General features: G+C 39.2%; 1 protein-coding gene across 1 annotated transcript in view; it reads right to left on the bottom strand.

Moving 5' to 3' along the window:
- CHN2 (chimerin 2) overlaps positions 1-27,526 on the bottom strand; it is a 158,874-nt gene that overhangs the window by 58,856 nt on the left and 72,492 nt on the right. The window contains exons 3-6 of the mRNA XM_064413160.1: positions 26,881-26,936; positions 11,063-11,094; positions 7,924-8,037; positions 5,968-6,253 (exon numbers count right to left, since the gene is read on the bottom strand). Of these exons, the coding sequence (XP_064269230.1) occupies positions 5,968-6,253; positions 7,924-8,037; positions 11,063-11,094; positions 26,881-26,936 (488 nt within the window). The remainder of the gene's footprint in view (positions 1-5,967; positions 6,254-7,923; positions 8,038-11,062; positions 11,095-26,880; positions 26,937-27,526) is intronic.

The raw sequence follows: 27,526 nt of genomic DNA, 5'->3' as shown, positions 1-27,526 counted from the left end.
CCTCCTGTGGAAGGAAATGCTCAACATCTGGATAGACACCCCAGCAGAGAATTAAACACTATCTAGCAACCTGTAATAGGATCATTAGTGGTTTAGAGGAGCTGCAGAATGGGAAGAATAATGAATAAATGAAAGACTGAAAAGATTTCTTTATTGTTGGCTAATAACAGTACCTGTAGAAAATTCAATGAAGAGACAAAAATGGAGTTGTAAGATGAGGGTAAAAAGCTTTGGGAAAGGGACGTGGTGTGAATAACAATTGAAAAGTGTCAAACACCTACAAAAATCGAACCAAACCATAGGTTGTCTTAAAATTTACTTCCTCTTGTACAATTTTGATGTAAGAAAAACAGCAGTGCCCTTAAAAATTTAGTTCCATAATGAGATTACATCTCCAGTTAAGGGATGTTGGAAAACAGTCCTTCCTGGAAGTCTTGCATTTTCTTCTATGGGAATCTGTGTGTGAGCAGCATGACTAATGAGAACAGTAATATCAACTTCTAGCAAAGTTATTCTTCTTTTTCTATCACCTTTGCTTTAATAGGAATAGTTTTCTTATCTGTCTATTACTTGTGTGGTATTTTCTGCTACAGAAATCTACAGTCTCCCAGACTTCATAATATGCTAATCATTTCAGCTTTTTAGTTCTAGCTGCAATATCAACTGTGGGCTCTGTCATTTGCACATGAATGTCTAGTGATGAGTTTCACCCAAACAGATATAGAGGGGTTGCCATGTCAAACTGCAACGCAGAGTTTTCTGCACTGTCCCACTGTTAAGAGTGAACAGCTCGCTCTTGCTTTAGCTCAAGCTCTGCCCTGCTCTGTACAGACCATCCCTGCTAAATGCCTCATGCTGCTTCTGGCATGTGCTTCAGCCAGAGAGCAGAACAAGCACTGCAGCCCAGGCTCCAAGCAAACTCATATTTCATGTACAACCAGTATGTTTGAACTGGCTGAGCCACATCCGACCAGGAGAGAAGTTGATGGGAGCTTTGCCAGGACCCAAGTAAGCAGAGACCTGGCACTGGAAAAAGCCTTCCTTAATCTTTACTGCACTTACAACACTTTGTCCTCTTTCAGACAGATTAAGATAATTCTTTTTGCAAACACTTTAAGCTCGAATGCTGCCAAGGGTTTTCTTTAACTCCAGCCTGTGCTCTTCTCATCAGACCAGCATAGCAAAGAAACAAGTTGTGGGGCACAGCCTTTGTCTGACACAGGGCACCGTGTCACAACACCCAGGTCTCACCCAGGCATGGGATGATTGCAGTACTGCACAGGGCAGGTCACAGGAATGGGACTGAAACTGCAAGACCTGGGAACCAGGATGGCTTTTCCATCAGCAGCTGGGACAGCTTTTACCTGTTCAGAGCATTCATGAAACTACAGTTTGTATTTACTTCCAACATTTCAATTCTTCAAATATATTTTCTAAATTACACTTGCTGAGGTAGGATTAGAAAGGGGTATTATTTTCTCCCTGTCTGTGGCACAAAGACTGCTGACTCAGTAAGGGCAGCATTTGCAGGAAAATGCAATAGCAATAAATGTTTCAGAACTACATATTTTACTGACAGATTACTGCAATTTTTTCACTCCAATATGTGAAGATTAATTGCTTACAGCAGGTTACACTTCTCCTACATTCACCATTAACTTGAACTACTGGTAATTAATTACAGGCTACACCAGTACCGGGTACTTATCTGCCCTACATTCTCTAGTATGTGTTCATTTGCCCCAAGTACAGCATACCATAAGCAGAACAAACATAAAGCAGGTGATCACAACTTTCCCAAGCTTAAATCACAACTCTAAACAGAGAACATGTGATCATCAAATTTTCTTTGCACAAAAAACTCTATCCAAAATCCTTGTTGAACCTGGATCCTGTTAAAATGACAATTGCCTACCCTACTAAGAAAGAATCTGCAGCATGCTGTTCCCCCAAAACTTTTCATTCCTAAAAATCATCGTGGTTCCTTTCAGATTAAAGATCTGTTAAACTATTCAGGCTAAAATTTGGAATTTGCGTCTACAAATCAAGCACCTCTTCAAAATCAGACAAGAATAACTTTTGGATGAAACACCAGCATTAAGTATCTTAGAGCATAAATGTTTTCTTAGGCCCGATATAAAAAATGTAGGATAAAAAAAAGCACGAACAACAACAGCTTAATCCAGCCCAATTATCACATCCCCTTGTGGAATGGGCATGACTCCACTAATTACAACCTCAAAGAAATTATCATTATGGGAACAGACAAGTACCTCAGGCAGTACCAAGGCATCTCACCCAAGTGCTGGCTCCTCCTGCCAGCCTGTGTGTTGGTGGCCCCTCTGCTGGCCCACCCCACAAAGCGGTGGCACTGGGGTGACACTGAATAACCCCTGCTGTCATCGTGGGAGGTGACAGAATGGACAGACCCCCTGGATGGTGCTAACAAACCCACCGAGGAGATGAATGCCTTCAGCTGCACTTTCACACTCTGGAGTTAGTTTCAGTGTGAAACAAAATCTCACTTGTAAAGAGTCTAATTTCTTAGATAGAAGAGTACTGGTGCTTAACCTTGGAGCACTGAATTCTCATCCTCCTCTTGAGAAATAATAGAAGTTTCTGTCCTGCATGTATGGCTACCCCCTATCATTTCTGGATTATTCAAAACACTCTAGTCAGAATTTTCAAAAAAAACCCATCCCAATAATATTATTTTTTAGCATTTTTCCCGTTCAGCTAGCCAGAGGAAAAAACATGAATGATTTTTCATGCAATCAGCAAAGAATTTACTTTGCAGGAAAATGTCATACTGAATATTCATTATCTTTTTTCTAGGGTTCTGAAATTTACTGGAGTTACTGAAGAAGGTGAAGGTTGTGATTTGAGGGCAAATCATGGCCTTTGTTTAAAATGCTGTACAAGACATATCAGCCTCAAGCAAAACGTCTGATAGAACTCACTGAACTACCACTTTCCAATAATATTCTTCTATTTTAGAGGACTTCTAAAGTTTTATAAAAAAGTCCACAAAATTCTTTTTATCCTGTTTTATCCCCATTTGTTAGTACTGAAAAATGCTTGGTAATTCACCAGTTTATTCCAAAGCCCAGTCCATACTTTATCTGAGGCTCCTGTGAGTAACAAAATAGAAGACGACCACTGAGTCTCTGCTACCAAAACTCTCATGACTTCCCCCAGGAAGGTTTTGATTCAAACCCCCCAGGCTGGTTTGAATCAAAAGCAGCCATGGTAGGCTCCATCATACAGATTTTTTTTTTTTTTTTTCAGTTGCTAATATTTTAGTTGATGTAATTATTTTTTTTTTCCCACACTGTTTTGCATGAGATGATGGAAAACTAGCAGTACTGGTAGAGAAGCCCACTGGGAGTCCTAATCATCAGTATCAAGGCTTCAGCTGCTACCCAGGTCTTCAGCCTGAGCAGATCCCCTTGCCTATTTAGCCCCACTCCTCTTATAGCTGTGATTGCTCCTACTCCTCCTGGCAAGTGAAATATGTTAGAAACAGCTGCTATTCCTCCTTCTGCTTTTCCCCTCTGTGGGAGGAAGGCAGAGAGGGTTGCCAACAGTGTAGTTGCTTAGCTGAAGCCAGCTATTTTTACATGACAGCACAGCCACAGAGCCCAGCCTTGCAGGCTGCTCCTGCCTGCACGTACAGAAATTGAGATGAGCACAAGTCCTTGTAGGCCAAGGACCTGCCTTTCACATTAGAGCCACCTCAGAGACAAATAATCCTCTAAACACTTAAATTTCATTCAGCAGCAATACAAAAGAGGACCTAACACAATCATTAATGAGGTCCAGAGGTGTGTTTCCACTATTGCCAGAGCATTACATCAACTCCAAACATTTTTAAGCACAGGTACTTGGAACTAAGAATGCAGCATTTCTCTCACATTAAGCCAATAGAATAGTTTTTTAAGCTGTTATCAGGGAAGAGTCTTGTGCTGCATTTCTATTCATATGAAGTGGATCAGGTAGCAGATGTGGCAGAAAATTCACTTATTTTTTCTCCTGGCTGAGTCAGTTTTAATCTGGAGTTGTTTGCTAGTGTCACCTACAGTGTAGCTGCATAAAACCATACATCAGTAAAAAGGTGGTGGTGAAGGAGAGGCCAGGGGTCCCTTCAGAGATGGTTTGCCTTCTGTTGGTCTAAAAGGGTTTTTGCAATGCCTACTTAGAGCTGCCCAACCGGAAGGATGGCATCCAACTACAAGCACAACAGAAAACATAATCTATTATGGAATATTTGGTACTCCAGCAAACCCCTCTGAAGTCTTGGAGAACATTTTGAGAATAACAGAAGTCTTGCTCCTCAACTGCAAAAACTGTAGGTAAAACTAAACACAAATTTGAAACTGTATTTTTTCTTGTAGAGATCATATTTTTCTGATTTCCTAGAGAATGTAGCATGGTTTTCAATTTCCATGATTGCTTTATTACACTATGTGAATGCAATAATATTTATAATCATCCCAGTTCCAGAACACTCTCTGGACCATTCCCTTATTTGTACAGAAACACCTACACCAAAAAATCTGTCACAGTGCACTATGTCTACTCCTTATTGTGCCTCAAATAAAGTAAAAATTTCCTTTTTTATGCCTGTTATAACATTCAAAATCGCCCAGTGTCCAATCACAGGAATCAACTGAATGAGCATTGGAAGTCTCAACGGCATCTACTCCTCTTGGATATTACAACACCATTCAACTGAACCCAAAAACTACCATCACCAGTGTATTTATTTTGAAATAAAATGTGAATGGAGGACTTGTTGTGCCCTTCTCCAAAGGCCTTCCCTGCATCAGTATGCCTTCCCTAAAAAATGCCATTGTCAATGGAATTGCTTTGTTATAGAGTATGAATAGGTTTACATGTCAGGTCAGTTACTTAAGCAATTATTATTACTGAGAAATCCAAACCAGTAAATAATCAGCCAATGCAGATATGTGAATCCAACAGATGATCCTACTAGAAATGCCCTAGAGACACGAAGATACATATAGAAAAGCTGATCTCTTTCATACTCGCCATGACTATGTGACAGGAAATTCACTCCCTGCTTTCCAAATAAAAACTGGCTCTAGTTCCTCTACTAGCTGGCCAGCACACTGAACACTAAAATCAACAGTCACGCTGAGAAGTATGCTTAACAAATGTCAGTAAGTCAATTCAGCTCAAGGACCAGACTCAAAACCAAAGTTTTGTTTGACAGCTCTTGCTGCCATACCACCTGGGAAATGAAAATATCCACATGTCACTGCTTACAAGGCTGTTTCTCATATGTAAAATAATTTCTAATTTTACATTTTCAGATGGCTGCTAACTGCACAAAATTCTCAGTTTATCATAATGTTAAGTCCTAGTCCATACAACGCTTTGGGATACGAGCGCGTAAGAGAAGAAGATCAAGCAAAGCCCACTTCAAATGAGAAGAGTGAGAAGAAATGGAGGCAAACAGACAACATCCCAACTTCAGATCCATGAGAAGGAAAGAAAACAGACCATATCCCAATTTGAGACCCATCCACCAAAGGCTTGTCAGAGAAGAGGAGCTTTGAACCATGTACAGAAAGACAACAAACTTGAGCTGTGGTGAAGGGTCGGTGGGAACCGGATTCATAACTCCACTGTGGAAAAATGCTTGAGTATATACATGGACAAATATAACCTGTGACCAATTTAGATGCAGCTCCTAAGGTAAATAATATATACCCCTATATTTACATAGTGAAAACATTTACCTTTGGTACTTATTAGGAAGTTTTTATCATAAGCTCCAGTCAAATATTAGTTGGGACCCAAAGTCATATTAATTTTGCAGTGGGATAGCAATACTTATTAAAGTACAGGAAAATGGAAACAGGTCCTCTGACAAAACTTTTTCTTCTCAGGTTTCATAGAAAGACTGGTATTAATTATGAAAATTTTAAACTGAATGCTTACCTTTTCAACTGGAGTGTTTTCTTCACTCGTTACGCTTGCTTTTCTTGATTCATTTTTTGTTCTGCTCAGCCTCCGGGACACTTTTTCTCTAAGCAAAGTGGCATATCCAATGTGCTCATATATGGGGTTTGTTGTCATTTTGGAAATATACTCAGAAGCCTTTGTTTCTATGTACAATGTTATCAAGCCATCTGTAACCAGATCATGGATTGATTCAAATCTCTTCTCCCCAACAAAGTGCTTTCCATCATAGAACAACCTGTAGTTTAAGGTCTGATTTCCAAATCTGCAAACACCAGAAAAATACAGAGGGAGAGAAGAAAGAGAGAATTCAGACCGTGCTGAAGGCTCTTCCATCATGAAGCATTTTTGAGGTACAGAAAGCAGGTGCTTAACCACATATGGGCATATTTACAGTCAATGAAGAGATGGACATCTACCAAGTAATCAAAATCCTAAGGGTCTGAATCAGGCTCTGTCAGGAAGCCAGGGAGACCAAGCTGCTAATTCAGGGCCAAACTAAATATCCAAAGTTATGTGGGAAAATTAAAGCCCTATTAACAGCAGGTGTAATCTACTGAGATTTTTAAAGTGTTTTAATAATCCAAGTGCTGTAGTAGCACATTCAGTTTGTGACACTGATGTTGGAATCCCATCATTGATTAAAGCATTCAAAGACACGTTATTGTGTTAAATGGTCCTTGCATTGCATCAAAACTGCATGTCTGCAAATTTTGTTGGGACCTCAAATCACATGGTTTAAGCCTTTTATTTTTCACCCAGATTTTTCATATAAAATCCCAATTTATAATTAAATTCAGTTTTTGATTCTACAAATAATTATCCAGATGGATTTAGAAAACATGTTGTTTCATCAAAACAATAGGCATTTTGCCATAATTTTTATCCTTTATTATTTTTTTTATTCTTCATTTTGAAATCTCCTCCAAAACCCTAAAAAACTGTGTTTGTTCTTTTTCAGCTGACACAAATTGGTTTTAATTTGCACCACTTTTTAGTTGGCATGACTCACCAGCTTTTCCAGCTTTACCATCTGCACATCAATACAAATTCTAAGCATGATTTCATCACTGTATCACAGCTACTTGGGCTAACTCCTCAAAGGATTTTTCTTCATGTCTTACTAGCAGACAGGTAAAAATGCAGACTTGTAGTTTGTGTATAACTCACAGGAGTAATAATGCTATAAAAATTTTGAAATATTGCCAAAGAGTTTGTTTCATCAAAACGCAATCGAATATCTTGTCCTCTTGCTTCTCTTGCTAGTACATAGCAAGGTCTTCTTAAAGAAGACCTGAGTGGGCACGTTTTGAATGACACAGCTAAGCCAGGAAAGGGACCTGTGAGGGGCAGTGAGTTTGGAGCTTGGGTTCCCACTGCATTTTTCATTCAGTTTAATAGCAGACTCTTAATTCTTTGAGCAGCAGCATCCCATGATTCACAACGCATTCCTACAAAAAACTTGAGCTCCTATTGGGGAAGAAAACTGCCAGTTTTCAGCTTCTGGATGTCATGATTTTCCAGCTTTATTTGGGGTTATTATCACAGATAGTTGTTGATGTTTGTACACAACACTGAGCTCCAAGGACAACTTGGCTGTGTCCTCTACTGGGACACATTCCTATTCTGTATTCACTCGCATCTTTTATACTCTTGAAGGAGAAGATCCATCTTTACAAAACTTAACTCTAGGTAAAAAAAAAATATCTGAAAATGGGCATTGCTTTTGAAAAAAGACTTCCTAGCCAGGTACTGAAGGAGAAACTGGGTTGCTGCAGTACTGTGATGGTCAAACTGCTGAGAAGAGGGTGTTAAAACACCCTGGTGTCACGCAGTGTATTAGCTAACGGTGGAGACAGACTTCACTCAAAAAGAGACCAATATAATCCCCTCCATTAAGCACACTTACACTAGAACTATTAAAGCAGCATTTACCTGAGAGCAAGGGTGTAGCAGCCGGGTTGCCGCTGGCTTTCTCTAAGAATATATGCTCCTTCTACACCAGCAAGTATTTCATCTGCTTGCTCCCGAGAAATGATCCCGTGAAACCTAAGGGGAGATATTTCAGTGACTTACAGAATAATCCAATCATAAAAACACCCTTCTCCACCCCACAAAACATTTGAAAACTTCAGCACTCTTGAGTGCCATGGTTTAAGCCATCAGGGTAGCATCCAAGGAGCAGGATGGTCACCCGGCCTGGACAAGTTCACCACAGACACAAAAATTACACTGGAAATGCACTTTCAGTCAGGATAAACTCAGCTGCACCCAAAGATTATTTTCTGTAAATGCTCAGTCTTTTCACAACTTTTCTCTTTTACCAGTCTATGCCCTTCCTCCTTGTTTCCTTTCTGGTGGCCTTACAACAGAATTGAAAACTAGGCAAAAAGGCATTTAAAAAAAATGAACTATTGCATTTTAATATGTAGTTATTTAAAGGTAGGTATTTATATACATAAATATTTAAGTATAATTAAAATCATAGGTCTTCTGATAATCAATTTGCTTCATTTTAATATTATATTGCTTCCTCAAATTTGTAAGGAAAACAGAGACTAAAATGGAAACAATTATTCAAAATTCTATTCTGCATATATTAAAGTAGAAGAAGGTACAGAGAAGTCTTGAGAAAAACATTGTTTTCTTCATGTCAAGGAGCTACTCATTCAGTGCTGGAAAAAAGCAATACTTCTCTGATTCTTTTGTCATTGCTATTTTAAGAAAGAAAGAGGGCCTAGGATGCACAATTAACCTTATGAAAACCAATATTTAGCAGTGATCTCTCCATAAGTACAAATTCAGTCTTGACAGCAGTTTGAGTCTTAACTCCTACGCGCATTTTGCTAGCTGATAAGTCTCTGAGGATCTCTTCAGAGGTTTTGGAAGTTTCTATTTTTGCTGCTGTCTAAAAAAAGGCACCAAAATGTACTGGCCTTCAGCATTTTCTCTTTTCTGACAATACATATGAAGTGGCACATTCCTAACACTGCCTCTGGCTTGGTAATGAAAGAGAAGAAAAACATGTTGGATGTAAGTGCAATTGTTCCGTTCTCTTTACGTTGTCTTTTCACAACTAATACATGTTGAAAATATTAGGTTTAGATGACATTTCCAGTGGGACTTCATGGTAAAGGTAATGTGAATTGATTAATCTTTTCTCTCTGTGCAGGTGGGGGACAAACATCCTCTAAATGACATAACTGAAACATGAGTTTAACTGGTAAACTCAAGGCAATAAATAATTTTAGTCAAAAATAATAAGCATAAGATATTCCCCACAAAATGCAGTGATCAGGATCTGTGATCAATTTAAGAAATCATCTGGATGTGATACTTGGGGCACCTGTGAAATTTCTTTAACCATGAGTGGTAAGCACTTGGCAATCTGGGCTTTCTTATGGATATTTTTAGTACATTTTTATAAGAGCATGAAAAGTATGTGGTACAAGATCCCCTGAACTACTGCCTGCTTTTGACAGCAGCCGACAAGAAATGCTTACAGAAAGGGTGCAGGAAGCAGTGACATATTTCTTTCACTTCTCATCCCTGTCTATCCATCACTGCTGTAGACACAATTGTGTCTGATCACTTGTGACCTTACCCTTCACGTATTTGAGAATCTCACTTGTAAACCCTTTTAGTCTTGGTGCTTTTGGCCTCTGCAGCTGCCTCTGGCAATGAACTTGAAAAAGGCACAGTGCATGTCCCCTTCTTGGGCACCACTGAGGTGACCTCCTGTGGCAGGAGCTGCATCCCTTCACTCCAGCATTGCTGCCCCTTCCAGCACCCTTCTCTTCTCCCATAACCTTTGAGACAAGGATGGAGGAGTAAAGGGTAGAGAGGGACAGTGCACAGAAATATGTGCACTACCTAAAGTGCAGCCACATCACAGGTTTATACAGAAATGTAATGATGGCTTTTTCAGTTTCTTTCCCTAGAAATTGCTGTTTCTCTTTCCAAGTACTTCTGAGTAGTGACTCAGCTGCTTTTATAAGACTACCTTAGTACTTCTGAAATCTCCTTTCTGAATGATAATAACTAGGGTGATCTTGCCTGGACAGGTTCACCAAAATGGCATCTTACAGTTCCTGTCAGCCCTGCTGCCCCACAAACCCAGGCACGTTCCAGGATAAGAGACTGCAGCAATGGTTTTACAAGTCCTGCTGCAGGAAGTATGACGTGTAACTCAACTAGCTGCTGTCTTCAGCTCTGTTCTACTCTAGTGGCTAGATCTGCATTCCTCATTGGCAAAGGTAATATTTAAAAATGAAACTTCAGCAATTAGGGGCAAAACTATTGGTTCTTGAGCTTTCTGGTGGTAGATCATTAAACACATATGGTGTGTCTGGGATGGAATGAAAAACAGAAAATGGGATCTATGTAATTCAGCTAGTGATAAGGGCTGGGGTCTCAGCATATTACTCCAGCAAAGGCAAAATGCCAAGGCTGGGTGCCTGCTGCAGTGGCTGTGCATTTCCCCTTCACCTAGATCTCACAGCCCCTCCCTAGTTATTTATTGGAAAAAAAGAGTTCTGAGCCCAAAGGAACTACACTCTGGTGGTTTGGTATTTTCCTTCAAAGAAAAATACACCTCTTTGGGTATTCTGGACCTTGTAACTTTAGCAGGGAGGACAGCAGTTACACAAGCAGTAGAATACACATATTTCCACAACTCGGTAGGGTGGTGAAAGCATAGGAACATACACAAAAAGGCAGTGAGAGAGATAAGCTTCTTCTCCACTTCCCAGGCCAGTGCAGCACCACTAGCAGGTTTAAACAACTACTAAAATAAAAGGAAGGAACACCCCAGACAAAATTTTTTGCCCAAAACTCTCCTGAGAGAAGTAAAACAAACATGCAGGCTCACACAACAGCACAATCCAAGGATCGTGACCAGCAACAATGGATTGTAACACAGCTATATTATTAGGCTTTCACTGTATTTGGCTCCCAGTTAAAGATAAAATAAAATATTTTATTAGACCTCCATTGTGCTTTTTTTTTTTTTTAACTTCTAGAGTAAAAACTTTTGGATATACCCAACAGACAATTAAAAGAGAAAAACACTTACTCTCTTCCATAATACTTTGGTCTGTTCTCCACCTAAATTTTGAAAGAAAGAAAAAAAGTATTAAAAACATAATTCTAAATAAGCTACATAAAAATAAATTACTCTTGATTAATAAGGAGGACTACTGCACCCATCTAAGCTACAATATTCTGAAGACTCAAAAACTGTGACTGGAACATGACTACACAGAAGAACAGAAAAATGAAAACAGAAGAGGTGGTTTTATTGATATATGTCTGGGAGGGAAAATATGTATCAGTAGTCAAAAAATAGAACTACACATAATTGTATGAAATCTGACCAAACAGACAAAGAATATTTTACTGCAGTTTTGCCAATCTAGTATTGATAATGCATTTTTGTTATATACCCTTTGTATACATTTGCATAGCCTTTATTTATATTACATATGCATAATGTATATATACTATATATAATATAGACATTTATATACCCTTTATATACATTTTTTGCCTTGATATGGCAACTGACCCAAAACAAAATATTTAAAATCCTTGGAAAAAACAGGGTTTTATGCATTTAGACCTAGTCCTAAATTCTGTCAAGTCTCAAGCTTTTGTGGGCCTGACTTAAAGTATGCTGGAAGTTGCCGGGAAGACTGCCAATCATTTCAGAGATCTTTGAACCAAATCTCAGCCAGGATGCCAGCCAGGAGCGCTGGGCAGGCGTGACACGGCAAGTACTGGCTCCCAGTGCCACTCTCAGTGCCATTCCCAGTGCCATTCACGGTGCCATCATTCCTGGTGCATTCCCGGTGCTGCTCCCAATGCCATTCTGGTGCCATTCACAGTGCCACTCCCGGTGCCATTCCCAGTGCCATTTGAGGTGCCATCATTCCTGGTGCCATTCCCAGTGCCATTCACGGTGCCATCATTCCTGGTGCTGCTCCCGATGCCATTTCCAGTGCCATTTGCAGTGCCATCATTCCCGGTGCCATTCCCGGTGTTGCTCCTGGTGCCATTCCCGGTGCTGCTCCTGATGCCATTCATGGTGCCATCATTCCTGGTGTCATTCCCAGTGCCATTCCTGCTGCCGCTCCTGGTGCCATTCCCAGTGCCATTTGCGGTGCCATCATTCCCGGTGCCATTCCCAGTGCCATCATTCCCAGTGCCACTGCCGGTGCCGCTCCCGGTGCCATTCCCGATGCCATCATTCCCCGTGCCATCATTCCCGGTGCCATCATTCCCGGTGCCATCATTCCCGGTGCCATTCCCGGTGCCATTCCCGTCCCGCGGCGCGGCCGGCAGGGGGCGCGGCCGGCCCAACCTTGGCGCGGGGCCGCTCCCGGGGCGCCCCAATTAGCGCGGCCCGGCCGGGGCTCATTAACGCCCAGGCATCATTAACGCACCCGCAGCCCAGCGTCGGCAGGAAGAGCCGCTCCCTGGCCAGCTGCAGAGCATGCCGATAGTGTCATCTCGCCGGGCTGCAGCTTCAGGCTGTGCTTTCATCAGGAGGAGAGACAGAACTTCCTCCAGGATGCACATAAAGTGTCCAAATTATTGAAGAAGATTATCTGAGCTCTGTATGTCTCCATGAAGATGGAGAACCGGTGGAATTACTGCTTCATACAAGCTAACACGTGTATGAAAAGTGGTTTTAAGACTCCTTCATTCTTTAGTATAAAACCCATTTAGTGATTTTCCCTCAATTTCTCTGACTGGAAACAAGTGCTCTTGTTCTTGTTTTCATGAATTCTTATTATTTTGCTCATAAAAACTTTAAATTGGCAAAGGTTTCCATTTTACTTTTTTTTCCTTTCTTTTTTTTTTCTGAATAGCAAATGCATAACTGTCACATTTTTGATTGTACATGCCAAGCACTGAAGAGAAGCAGCTGACTTTCTACCCTGCAGTCACTAGGGCTACAACACAGCACAAGATGAACAAAAGTCTGTACAAGATAATGAGAATCTTCAATGGAAGCCCTATGGGAGTTCAATCAAGTCCTTACTGTGCTTCTTTCCCAGCTCGGTATTTCTTTTCTAGCACGGCATTAACAATAGCAGCATCATACCCTTGGAACTCCTGCCCAGGAATAATACCTTGATACAAACATTTCTGAGCTCTGAGGGGCAGGAATAAGAGAGAAAAGAATACACAGAACTGAAGAGAGAGCAAAATCAAAGGAATTGCCAAGTGCAGGTGCTGTCTTTCTATGTGCATATACGGGAACTTGAGAAGAAAGTGCATTAATTCAATTTAGCTTTCTATTTTTAAGTAAAAAAATAATATCAACAAAAGATGTATTACCTCTGAAAGGAGGTTGTTCATGTGTTCATCTTCAACAGCACTATATGACATTATCTTGGAACTGTGCAGCCTTCTTGTCATCCTTATAGACATTAATAACCCTTGAAAGCATAGATTTAGCTGGCAACTCAATTAAAATAGGGTATCAAAAACTGGGTTACGTAAGACAACCTCATGCAATCTTCTCTTTCATGGAAACAAAGGCTACTCAGTGCACTGAAAATTGCCAAATAAAACACTTAGAACAAAGAAGTAAAGCATGACTTCCATTTAGTAGTCAGAATCTGCTTCTATTTAAAAATACTTATTTACCTTGATTGCATTTATATACCGAATAAACCCCAACACTTTCAATCTGCCTCAGAAAAATGAAAGAGTTACTCAGACCCACCTTCGAAATTAGCTTTAAGCAGAGGTTCCCCCATATAAGTATATATATGTAACAATATATATATAAAGTATAAAAGCAATCTGGAAATAACTCCTTGAACAAGGAGAGGCACATTATTTCATCCTTCTCACACTATTTATGCAAAAATACAAACTTTTCTGTGAAATTTTCATAATTTAGCTAGCAATTGACTGAACCACCCTGGATAATGTAATTTCCTCTTTCCCTGCTGTTCATGAGCTAAAAGATTTGCTCTACTGTGAATCCACACAAAGTCTCTCAACTTCTCCCTTCTTCCATAGAACAGAAACCAGAAACCTTCACTCCAAAACATCTTTTAGCACTCACATATCTAAAATCACCACAACTTCAGTATTTGGCTTTAGACAGGAAAGATACTGTAGTATTTCCTGAAATGAAGCTCCTGATCTATCAGACCATCCTGGTGCCTCAGAATCTAAAAGTCCCCTTTTGTGCTTACTGCAACCTTTGCCCTAAAATAATAATTTCTGTCCTAACCAAATTTATGACTAGGAACAAACACAAGGAAACAAAGTTAAAGCAAGATAAAAGATCAAAAATAACATCAGGGTCTCTACATCAAAACCAGAATGTTGGACTGAACTTGGAAACAAACCAAAAGCCTGCACAATTGATGAAGCAGAGGCTTAAAAATATCAAAGGAGCCAGTAGGTCTGTTTTGTGCCGACTGCAGACTCTGTAAAAAACTTCAAGGGAAATTCTATATATTCCAGAAGGCAAAGGTGACTGAAATTCAGTTGGGATTAGCTTTCCCTCTCCTGTTATAAATGGGTTTGCACACACAAAGTCAAGCAGATCCACCTGAAAGAACTCTCAGCAGCAGAAAGAGCAGAAAATGCACAGGTAGGGAAGTGACTATTTCCTGGTGGTAGGAGCCCAGAACAATCAGCCCTATTCTGAGAACACACACACTTAGACCTTTTTTTCATAGATAATGCCCATGAAGAACACTTACGTCATTTTCAGTACAGTCCTCACAATTTTCTTGCTGAAAAAAGAGCCACCTGTCCTAGGCAACCAGTTGGCTCTAATGCATAACTCCCTAGACAGGGAGCAAGGGGAGAGATCAGAGTATTACTCCAATTCTCTGATTGGATCCTTACGCTAACAGACAAAAACAAAGCACAAAAATGAGGAAAATCACATAAGGCAAATTACAGCTCTTCACTATGTGAAAACCCTAATGAAAACATATTTTGCCTTGAAGAGCATCACAGCTTGCTTTTACTTCCCCCATACTGAAGATAAATTACATGGTTTCCCCCCTCTCCACTAAAAGTATGCGACAGCATTCAATTAAAAAGTGAGATGATAATTTTTTGGCTTGGAAAAAGGCATTATTGCCAATTTCAAACTAAAAATGTTCTTCCAGAGCAGGCACTTCTGGCTGTTGTTCCAGAAGCCATAGGGAATATGCTGAAAATCATTAATGAAACTCATAATTGTATAAATTGTGAAACACCAGTGAATGCCAAAATTGTTTAAAACTCATGTCACATTGATCAGGAAATAAGATGTATGGTGAAACAACCTAAATCACTACTAATCCAGTAATCTTACAAAGCCAGCAACATTCAATGACATCTAATCTTGATGCATGCTCAAAGAGAAATGAAACCCTGCACAGCTCTCCTGGCACTCTACAAAAGCCTTTGGAAGCTCATGTTTGAGAGATTCTGCATACTCCAGCCTTGATTGCCAGCCTGCCAAACCTGATTGCCTCTCCCCACCCCACAAAAAACCCTTACTTGTTCACAGTCTAGTTTTACATAATTTTTTACAATGTTACAGCATATCCTTCAAGGTTGTACTTGGATTTGATGTCAACACTGAGAAGGAAATAAACCTTCTTAAAATGAACTAGCTATGTGAGCTAATTCAATATATTATGTTCACATAATTTCAAAGTTTACTGAATTTCAGTGCACTGGGATTTGTGGCTCCTCTTCTGGCCAGGATGGTTTAGCCCTAGCATGACATATTCCCACTAATGTACAGATTATTGTATTAAAATCCCACACCACTCTGCAAGATAACTCATCACAAAACTACTGGGAATGATGCAGGCAGGAGGTGAGCATCCCCTAATGTGACAGTTTTTCATTGCAAGCACTGACATCTGAGCCACACTGCACTGAAGAGTTCAAGATACCCTGAAGAATTCTTTCTGCGTAAGTACTATCACAGAAATAAAATAACCCTAATTTCAGAAAAATTTAATTTCTCTTCAGCTTCATTGCACAAGACATATTTTCTTATCCAGTGGCCAGAGCTGAAATCTAGAAATGCTGGAATGAAAGTTTAGAAATCCCCCCAGGACAGCAATTCTACAAGTCAGAAGAGCCAGCACAGCAGAGCATTGTGTACTGTGGACCTATTTCAGCCACAACCTTAATACATCCATGATGAGAATATAAATATTGTTTTGGAAAGAAACAATAAGGTGGGTAGCTGCACCTGGTTCTCTGTTCTTCAAAATACAGAAGGAACAGGGAAACAAGATCCATGAGTTAATAATGTTGGTGTGTTTACTCAGCGCAGGCAGTGAGGCATTTTCCCAAAGGAAGTTTAATCTGATATATTTTCTGTTTGGAACAATCCTAATTATTTTTCAGTAACTCTGGTTGACTGGATATAAATACGTTTTTCAGCTCAGTTTGACATAAAGAGAAATAGAAGGGTTGGAAGAGAAGCTTTCAAGACAAGGCTAGTAAAAAACGGACTGTAAAAAAAAGGAGTTTATTGTCTGTATTGTTCAGCTTTTGGCAGATTTATCATAAGCCCACTGCAAACTTTATACCTATAATCAACAACCAAAATGGATTAAGGGAAATTGCAAGCCCCTATTAAATGGAATGAAGGAAAACTATGCTGTATTTCGTTACTCCTATTAAACTTTTTTTTTTTCCTCCAGACTTTTAAAGGAAAAATTCTACTTAGATTAATTAGCATGTCTAAAATTCTCTCCAAATAGGACAAATTATTTCACACCAATGATTCTTAAGCAACTTGAGAAAACATTCTTTTGGAAGGGAAATATTTATCTTTTGTTCTTTTACCTCTTAACCATTTTTCTCTTTATTACCTATCAGGGTCTCTGGCACCAGTGTTTTCAAAGAGAAACAACTCCTGGTTTTGTAAAATATTTCACACCACAAAGTCTGTTGCTAATTTTGTCAGTAGGAATAGCAGCAACGCAACATCTCTAGTCCCCAGCAAAGGACAGGGCAGTTGTGGAACTTACAGTGCTCCTACATAATAAAAATATGGTTTTCTCCCTTAAGGTTTTTCAGTCAATGTCACGTGTAACTCCCTGAGTATGTTCCTGTACTGTGATTGTGCGGTGATGGAGGAGCAAAGGTGTTCCTCAGAAAGAACCCAGCAATGCCCAAGTCCCCAGAACATATTCCACCCACACTGCCCATGTGCCAGAAGTGGTGCAGAGAGAAAGGTGGCACAAATGGTTTGGAAGTGTGCATCTCCTTTTATCAGTCAGCCACAGAGCCACAGCCACACCAGCGTCATGGCCACTTGAAGAACACACATTTAGCCATGAGACAGCAAGGAATTACAGTGCCTCCAGGAAAGCAGCTGGGAGCAAGATGTCAAATCCATTCAAAACACCAGAGGGCCAATGACCAGACAGATCTCTGCAGAAAAGGATCCTGCCATCCTTACAGGTCAATAGATTAACTTGAATCAGTGGATGCTGTGTGTAGCAAAACCTGCCAAACCCAGGATGTCATACTGAGGTACAAACCCAAGAATGCAGCTGACAAGACACTTAGAATAATCCTTTCCTTGTGATGTCCACTCAGAAAGTCTCTAGATGAAAAACCAACTGTGGGTTCGGCACCACATCTCAAGAAGGTCTGGAGCAACAAGAGTAAGCAGGAATTTAGCAACTGTGAAAATCATGAAGAAAGACTGGCCTAGAGAACAGAAGACAGAGAGGAGCTGTTGCAGAAGGGTACAAAGAAGGCTGCTTTCCAGAGGAAATAAATTTGTTGTCTCTGTATTGACTAGATGTGACAAGAAGAAATAGGCTTAAACTGCTAAAAAGAAGATAGAACTTAGAAAAATGTTAAAAATAATTAAACACTAACTAAATAAGCAGAGGCAGTCAAGAAATCCTCATGAAGTCTTTTTCAAGGCTTTAAGAAATGGATATGCAAATATACCTTCTTGACCCAGGAATGACAACATCTTGAGTTTCTACTGGCCCCAAGTGCACAGTCCAGCCTATTCCCCACCTCTGCCTGGACTGGTCTCAGGAGATAGGGAGAAGCAAGCAGCAGATTTGAACAGGCTGTAAAAATCACATATAAAACAATAATAATACTCTGCCCACCTTTATGGGGCTCTCAGGAGAGAAGGAAGCACTGAGAAGGCAAGACACCAAGAGAACTGTTCTGGAGGAGAAAGCCAAGCCTTCAAGTGATAAATTTGTCACCACCTAACTAAATAACAGAAGCCAGTTTAAATCCATCATCATCATGACGAAGTGCCAAATTGTGTTTAGTGTCTTCCAACAAAATAATTCTGTGGAAAATTTTATAGTGCCAGGGAGAAGGTAGGAGTGTTCTTCACCACTAGAAAGAATGTAAAATAATATAAGACAAGAGTGAAGAGTACAAAGAATGTTTTTATTAACTGCTGTTCAAAGCTGCACATCTCTGCTCTGATGGCATGCTGCAACCCACAGAGAAGGCAAAATGCAAAATGACTCTTTTACAGAAAGATAACACACAGCAAAGAAACACAGGAAGCTCTGCAGATGTGACTGCTACTGTAGCACTTACTGCAGGTTGATTTCCTCTCAGTCAAGGTTATTTCTACCATTTTTAAAGACAAATTATGTTCAAATAATTTAAACAATTTGTTTACTTACTTGTTTGTACCAAATTTTCAAAAGAGCTGCTTTAAGCCATCTTTTCTGAGGGTATTTTTAACTCAGGTTTGTTTCCCTTCTATGACCTTGAACAAGCTGACCAGCAGCCAATAATCAATACACCAGACAAAACACTATAAACTCCAGAAGGTAACAAAAATCTATCCCAACATGGACATCTCTATTGCTATATTTCTACTAAACCATAACAAATTTCTATATATACTCAGCTATAAAAGAAAAGATCAAGATTGAATAGGAAAAGAAAATCCAAATATTTTTTCATGCAGTTAAGAAAATAATGGTACCCTGAACATGAGCTAAAATAAAACTAAATAAATCTTAATCAAGAAGGTTGCTGCTAAACAGTCAGGGAACACCGGGTCAGGTTCAAACAATTTCAAGAGCAAAAGCAGGTATCATCTATTTTGTTGTGCAGCTTCCATTCACTCAGTAAGGGCATCATTAAATGTAAAAGGAATACTGATGTTACCCTGAATGCAGGATGAAAAATTTGAATATGACATTTAAACTATGCTTCTTTTTTCAAGAATGATCTGTTGAGTCATTTAAATGGGAAGAAAAATATCCCCAGCAGCAGCAGATAAATACAGTAAGCCACACCAATGCTCTGGATCTTTCTGTAACAAGTGAGAAGCACTAAGACATTCCTATGATGCATGCTATGACAGTCCACAGTTCCAAAAAGATGTGTGTGACTGACTGATTTGATCATTCTCGTCTTTAGCTATATACATACATGTACAGGAAGTACAGGAAGGAAGACAGAGATGTGCAGAGTTTCTATATTTATTCATATTAGGAAATGCAAATTCATCAGTTGCTCAATACTCTGAGTTCCTGGTTTTGACTGGGATAGAATTAATTTTCTTCACAGTTGCTGGTATGAAGCCGTGTTTTGGATTTGTGATGAAAACACAGTTGATAATACAGAGATATTTTTGTTATTGTTGAGCAGGGCTTGAACAGAGCCAAGGCCTTTTCTGCTTTTTGTACTCCCATGCTGGTGAGGGGCTGGGGTTTGTGGGAAACTGGGAGGGAACAAGCTGGGACAAATGACCCCAAGGGACCAAAGGGATATTCCAGAACATGTGACACCATGCTCAGTACATAAAGTGGGGAGAAGAAGGAGGTAGGGGGGAACATTTGGGGTGATGCTGTTTATCTTCCCAAGTAGCTGTTACACCTGATGGAGCCCTGCTCTCCTGAGGATGGCTGAACAGCTGCCTGCCCATGGGAAGTGATTAATTAATTCCTTGTTTTGGTATGCTTGTGTGTGCAGCTTCTGCTTTCCCTAGTAAACTGTCTTTATCTGAATCCATGGGCTTTCTACTTTTATTATTCTGATTATCTCCCCAATCCCACTGGTGGGGCAGTGACTCAGCAGCTGTGTGGGGCTTGGGGTTAAACCAGGACAGTTCCTCATTTTGAAACTTGAAAAAAGATACCAGACACAAAGTCAGAGAGCAGAGACAGCAAGACCCCCTTCTACAGGCACAAGGAATACTGGCCTGAATTGGAACAGGTATATAAACCTGTACAAGCACATAGCTTTTTCACCTACACGTAGGCTTATTGATAAACTTTATCTAGGTCAAGATATGAAAGAGGCTTTCATTTATTTTGGCTTGAAAACTTCTTATATTCAACACCATGTCTAAATAAAAAGAACCAGCTTAAAAGAGTGATATGTAACAAGGATATGTAAAAGGAAATAAAAATCTAGGAGAATAGCAAAAATCACCAACACAGACACACACATCACACACTTGCAAGGAGTGATGGAAGGGAGCGTGAAACTTTGCAAAGATTTCAAGCAAACCCAAAGGGATAATTAGCACGTTCATCAGTCCATAAAGACAGCTACCTACAGTTTGTGCTCATCAAACAAGTCAGAGCTTGCCATCATGTCTTCCAAAAAGATGGTTTTAGCTTTTCCATCTTGCAGTGATCAATGAACGCACCGATTGGTTCATACTGTATTCCTCTGAGGAAGATGAACACTAGTCTAATTTAAAAATCATAACCTAGACCATTAGTAAATCAAAACTGAGGAAAGCCAAGTGAAACAGATAAACCTCTTCTAGTTTTGTTTAGCTGTGACTACTTAAATGAAATATTTACTATCATGCCTGCAGAATAATTAGGAAGCTTTCTTCTCTGTTCGGTAGTCAATGGACTGTTAAAATGAGAATGATGTGGCTTCGTCTGAGTGCTCCACCACCTCCCTACTGCAGCAGAGAGAGACTGCTCATGGACTCTAGGAGAGATGAGATTTCCTGTCAGTCACTAAAATGCCTTGGAAAAAAGCACCAGCAAATTTCTCTGATATGATGAATACAAGGGAATTTTGGGCAAGCAATATTCCAGCCCCCTTCTTTCTTTCCCTTTAGCTGTAAATCACAGGCATTCTGTGGGGCAAAGTTCAGTCTGGAGATACTACAGAAAAACAACATTTTTATTTAGAAATTTATTTAGAAATACCTGCAGGTAGCCAGTTTAGGGGGATGCTGGATACAATATATTTTGACTTCCCAAAGGCCCTCTGTACCAGTTAAACTGAACACTCTTCCTGGACTTCAAATATTCTCAGCCACCACCAGTGCAGCCAGGCTTCCCACTCCCTTGCTATGGGTTTCAGCTGAAGAACTTTCCTCCTTTTGTCAACGTTTATTCAAAATTGCTCTTTAGCTTCATTTGCCCACAGACTACTGCTGTGTCCTCTTTGTTTCTATCATAAAGAGGATTATAAACACACAATTAAAGCATCAGCAATATTATAAGAATTTGAAAATATAGGCTCCATTAAGTCTTATATGTACAAACATTTTCATTAACACAAACAGTTTTCGGCACTATTCTGCTCATTTTCACTTAATTGCTGGCTAATGGGGTCTCTTGGTGTGTCACTGTGTGTGTTCTGAGGTTTCTTGCTAAGGGAAAGATAATATGATATTCTGAATTATCTCAGATAAGCTCTGAGGACTGACAGTAAGAGACACCTCATGGCAATGTCTGACTTTTTGCAGTAGAGCAATTTGAACAAGTGCCATGAAAATTCCCATTTACTCCCATTATTTACCACCAATTTTATGGCCAATTTCAATGCCCTATTACAGCTCTCTCATACTTTACCACAGTATAAAAATTGTTCTTAGAAAGATGAAGGCAGAGGCAAAGAGGAAATTTTCAGCTTGTAAAGGTCAATAAGTGAGCAGAATAAGAGAATTCATGGATGACTTATTGCAAGGATTAAATACTTATTATCCACTCAGATAAACTATTCAAATATCTTACTAAAGCTGAATTTTAACAACTTTGCTCAAGCTTGCTTCATCACAAACTTTTCCTAATGTGCAAATATAAAGTATTGTGTATCTGAAAGAAGGGTTGATACAAATAACCAGTGTTTTTAATATTGCAGTTGTTTAAATGATACTCTTCTAATTGCATTATTCTCAGCTTGAATCCCATGCTTCAGAAAAAAATTTGGAGAGAAGTTTTGGAGAAGTTAATTAATCCAGCATATTTGCAGCTGGTAAGGCACAAGATGGCAACAGCTTTAGAGACCTGCTAGTGACTATTTCAACAGTTATGCTGCATGAGACGCCACTATCTGTACACTTGTTTTGATAAATCTAGGTAATGGATACCCAGAGGGTCAGAACAGTTTCTGACCCTCTGGATGGTTAAAGACTCTCAGCAGTACACTCTAATATGCTACCATTATTTTAATCTCTTACAATGACTTAAGCAAAAAGAAAAAGGGATTTTTTTTTTCAGAGAACAGTCTCCCTTTGTAATCGTATTTGTTTTTAGTCAAGAAACCATAATTTTTATGTTGTAAAGGCAGAAACAATAATCTCTCACTTCTGACACAACCTATTTGGAATTCAGAATGACAAGGAAGGCAATTAATTGACATTTTTCTACACAATAATATAAGTTAGGGCTCTAAGGCTTTGTCTACACTAGGGAAATTTAGATGAGTTTTTCACTGTTGCTGACACTGGCTTGGCCAAGGCACTGTTAGGAATGTGGAAGGTCTAATGCAGACAAATTCACCAGCCTCAAAAATTGCTATCAGCAATTAAGGACTTCTTGGAACAAAATGGGAATACCATGCACAGGTATGAATATTTCTACACAAATAACCCAAGAACCCAAGAGTAAGACTCATCCCCTCCTTGAAAAAATTTTTGAATGTGCCTATTGTTTAACCAAAAATAGTCCAAAATAATGTCACCATCCTTCCTTAATTATTTTACTTTGTTAAAGCCTCAATTTCTTAAAAAGATATTTTAACTTTGAATAATCTACTCCTGAAATACTTCTTAAAATTAAGAATCATTTGACATGTTCCTTTTGAATAAAACAAAGAAGTTGAAAGCTTGAGTTATTTTCTGAGAATGTAATTTTTTTCATAAACATTTCTGTAGAATAAACCCTAAAAGACACCTTATAATATAACTTCCTCACAACGTGGATGGGATTCTTTGGTGCCTATCACCACACCACTCAATATTGAAAAGCTTCCCCTCCACCTGAACAGCGCTTTTAAACGGAACTTTTTCTATTTAAAAGCTAAATCATTAAAACACTGCTGGAAGGAATATGGTTACAAATGAGGATATTGGCAGCAATCCAGTGTTATTGGGAAGGTAGGATATTCACACTAGTCCGCTGCCAGTGGTGATTAATTAAAAGACCTTGGATAACTGAAACCTGAATGGTTCATTCAATATGATTCCCATTGCTTTTGCTGACAAGATATTTATGCACCCAAAATAAGAAATGGCAAATCATGATAGCAAAGCTCAAAGACACAGAGATATAAATGTTCATGTTTTATTTACAGTCCCAGCTTTTAGTCTGGAGGTTTACATATCAGGAGAGGTGATTTCTGTCTCCACAGTATAGTTTATCAAAAAATCTGCATAAATTAGATGGTAGAACTGCAGAGATCTGAGGCTGAAACCCCTGTGACTATGGAGAAACAGAGAAGTAATGGAAGAGCAAATGGATGTGGAGAATGTGAAAGATGACAATGGAAAAGATGGAGGAATGATGAAAATACTAAATAGTGAAAGAAAAAAAAAACAGCCTATCCTGTTTACGTGTTGTTTAAGATTTGGTTTGCAGCAGATGCTTCATTTTCCTTGCAAACAGTGTAGAATTTGCCAATTATGAAAGACATCTTCCCAAAAGCATGAAGGATTTCAAATTATTTGCAAATTTTTAGATTTGTGTGAATTATTTTGAATACTAAATTACACATGGGAACACCCTCAGCAAAGTCCACTTCCTATGATATGCACATGGAGAGAAAAATCTTTTCCATCAGCCACACATCCTGCTGACACCTTCTCTCCAGATACTGGATAACCATCATTTAACTAAATGTGTACTAAATGACTATTGCATTTCCAATTAATTATTATTAATTAAAAAACAACACAAAATTATATTTTGAGATCTTTCTATGTAACTGGAAAACTCAGTATTAAAACACCATCTTTAGTGAAGCAAGCCTGTAAAATTATCACATGACAGTGAAATCAAACTAGAATCAAAAAACAACCCCAAAACACCCACCTTACAGACTGCATGCTTAGAAAAAGGCAATAGGTGACATAGGAACAGAGTCCTGAATTTCCTCTCTAAAATAATCTGTGATGCTCTATAAAACCACAGTGTGGTTCTACCTCATAATATAAACTGATAATATGAACCACATATTTGTGTTTGTTGACATCTTCTAGGTATCAGGACATCCCATCTGCCCCACCTCCCCAGCTATATGCAAAAATAATGCACATCAGCCATGTCACAGTGGATTTTTGGCTCTTAGGTCAGAGAATCTGTGTTTCTGGCAATCAGGCTGTGAACACACAGAACTGAGCTACACAAATATTTGAAATCCAAGTAACAAGAACCAAAGATCTTATTTGTGGGAATTAATATGGCTTTATATACCAACCCCTAAACAAAGTCTCTGTATTTTCAGCTGTTTAACTAACTTAAGACAAAATCCCAAACAACTCAAAAGAGGACTCTGCAGTCTATGAAGCGAGCTACTGAAAATGGTTCATTAGTTAGAACCAAACCCAGAATAAGTGAAACAGACATATTTTGCTTATTTTGTCATGTCCTGTTCTGTCAACTATGTATTTATTTAACTAATATGATCTTAGCTTCTTTCTGCAAATCTTTGGAGGCGACCTGAATAGGCACTAAATATGTATGGTTTTTAAACATCAGGTAAAGAGGATAACTTGAGTTGTACATAACACGGTCTTGAGTTCAAGGAAATAAGTTAAATACAGCACACTGGTAAGGAGCTCACAGCTGCACATTCACTTCCCTTGTGTAGATAACCTTGTTTCTAGAACAAGAATACAGTTGCTACACTACTTTGACTATTTTACCTTGATTTGAATTTTCTCTCATGGAGACAAAATAGAAAATACTTAAATTTGAGTTTACATAATATACTTTGGATAAACTTTTACAGATTAACTTGTATTCCCACAAAGATGAGTTCATATTGTAGACATGGTTTTCCAAGTGTTCAGTGCTTACTAATCAGCTTTTCTAAAGACAAGTCCTTCCTCAAAGTAGTCTCAATATGAAGCAGGTAAAATAGATAAACTATTACATAAAGAAAAGAAAGGAACTCCTATAAGGCTGTGCTGGAAGAAAATGAATTGTTTACCTTAATTTTTTACCTTAAAAACTTTTTATTTGTAACTATACCATGACTCTTTTGATATCTGTTATGTGATATTAATTCAGTAAAAACCTTACTGTCCTTCTCTTTAAAGAATACCAGCCACAGAGGCCTAAATGTCCTTTGGTGTGCATGAGGATTTCAGAGAGGAAGGTCTTGATGAAACCTGTCAGCACATGTGCCCTGAAGTCCCAGAGGAGTAGCACACGCTTCTGCTCCCCAAGCCTTGTCTTTGACAGGGAGAAAGGATGACACAAGGGTTCACCCACTCTGGTGTTTTGCTCGTCCTTCTTAGCATCCTGTGTGTATGTCTTGGGACCATCCCAAACTGACAGGACTTGAAGACTTCCAGACTGAGGCCAAGAGCTTACTCTCCCTGCCCTGCAACTAGCAGAGGGCACTTGAGAGAAAAATGCAGAGCTCTTTTAGTAAAGGCTGTGGGTGGACTCAGTTCCTGGGTTTGCAATGCAAATGGTACTCAATTCCTGGGTTTGCAATGGATTTTCCTCATTAAACCAGGCAAGTACCTGTGCCTTGCCACAAAATCCCCTGCCTCACACAGAAGTGTTTTGAGACAGTATGTAAATGTCTGAGAGGTGCTAGGACTCTGCTTTCATGGGCACACAGTGTGGGGAGCAGGACAGAGCTCAGGATGATGCCCGGGAGCAGAGCTGAACATCACATCGATGTGCCACAGTTTTTATCTTCCTGCACATCATCTTTTACACCCTGTGCACTCACTTCACTTGTTTAGTACTTTTACTGCTAGTATTGCATGTCTATTTGCACAAAATTTGTCCCTGACATTATAGGAGATAAAGCTATTGCAGTTTTTTTCATTGAGCAGAGACATCTACATGTTTTCTGTTACTATTATGCCATGCAGGGTGATGAACTGACATACTAAAGCAAGTAGAAATGGAGAAATAAATACAGAAGAAAACAAGGGGACAAGATGACTCAGCCAAACCAGCAGCCCTGCAGATTTCTAAATATTCTATAATTTTCAAAGTCTCTGTGAGAGAAGAGTTCTCTGGCTATCAATTCAGTATTTTAACTTGAACACAGTATTAGGCAAGAAGCATTCAACAAACTGAAGCTATGTGTATCATGTTGAAACATATCACACAGATGTTATTATGCAGATGCAGAAAAAAAATACACCCTCACTTTGACAAGGAAACTCAAAACTTTAGGTAACACACAGAAAAGCACACTAAACAATGATGGGTCTAATGAAAGTGCTACTACTTGTCTAATGAAGGTGCTTCGAGTGGTAGAATGAGGCTGCCATTCCTAATTAGCAAATATTATCCAGCTTTAATTAATCAACCTTAAGGGAAGTGATTATATGAAATAATGGCATAGAAAAGTTAAAGCAAATAACACCCGCAGACTGTACAAAAGACATTTTGGTGATCATATGCTGCTGACAATTCATCAGCTATAACAAGGTAAAGCAAAAGAACTGACCTCCCGAGGACAGATGATTCTCTTGGGACGTGGAGCCTCTTGTTGCAATTGATACACTGTCAAACACAAAAATGTACAGATCATTAGAAGATGGCAACATACACAAACTTTTATTCAGATGAGTCTTTTTAGCCAGGGGCTGCAGAGAAAAATGCAAATGTAAGGCAATGACAGCAAAATGAGGTATTTCAGTGTGTCTAAGTCATTTACATGAAAATCTGTTGTTGACTGGCAAACTAACTGAAGTGGTCAGTGCTTTAACTGTTAGAAGTATTATGCTTTTGTACTGGTTTTTACATTTCTATACCAGGGAAGACTAGCCAGAAAGACCTACTAGGTCTGTCTCAGGATAAAATCCCACTTTTGCATACACCATGCTGTAACAACCCAGGAACAGATTGTTTACCAGTAACACCAGCAGTTTTTTGGATAGGCCAAGAAAAAGTTCAATACCTTCAAATGGGCTCATCACAGTCTCATAGTTTATTTCAAGATATACTGGCAATTACTGAAGAGCAAGCAAACATTCCTTTCAGAGCAATTATGCCCTATTCAAATGGCCCTGGATCAATTTTGCAAATCTTCTGAGGGCTGCAGGAGAGAGACCTGAGGCTAGGGGTACTTGCTGCCTGGCCCCCAGACTCTT

Source organism: Passer domesticus, chromosome 1 (genome assembly GCF_036417665.1).
Source record: "Passer domesticus isolate bPasDom1 chromosome 1, bPasDom1.hap1, whole genome shotgun sequence".
In the NCBI taxonomy this organism is placed as follows: domain Eukaryota; kingdom Metazoa; phylum Chordata; class Aves; order Passeriformes; family Passeridae; genus Passer; species Passer domesticus.
This window is presented reverse-complemented; position numbering and strand designations above follow the sequence as displayed.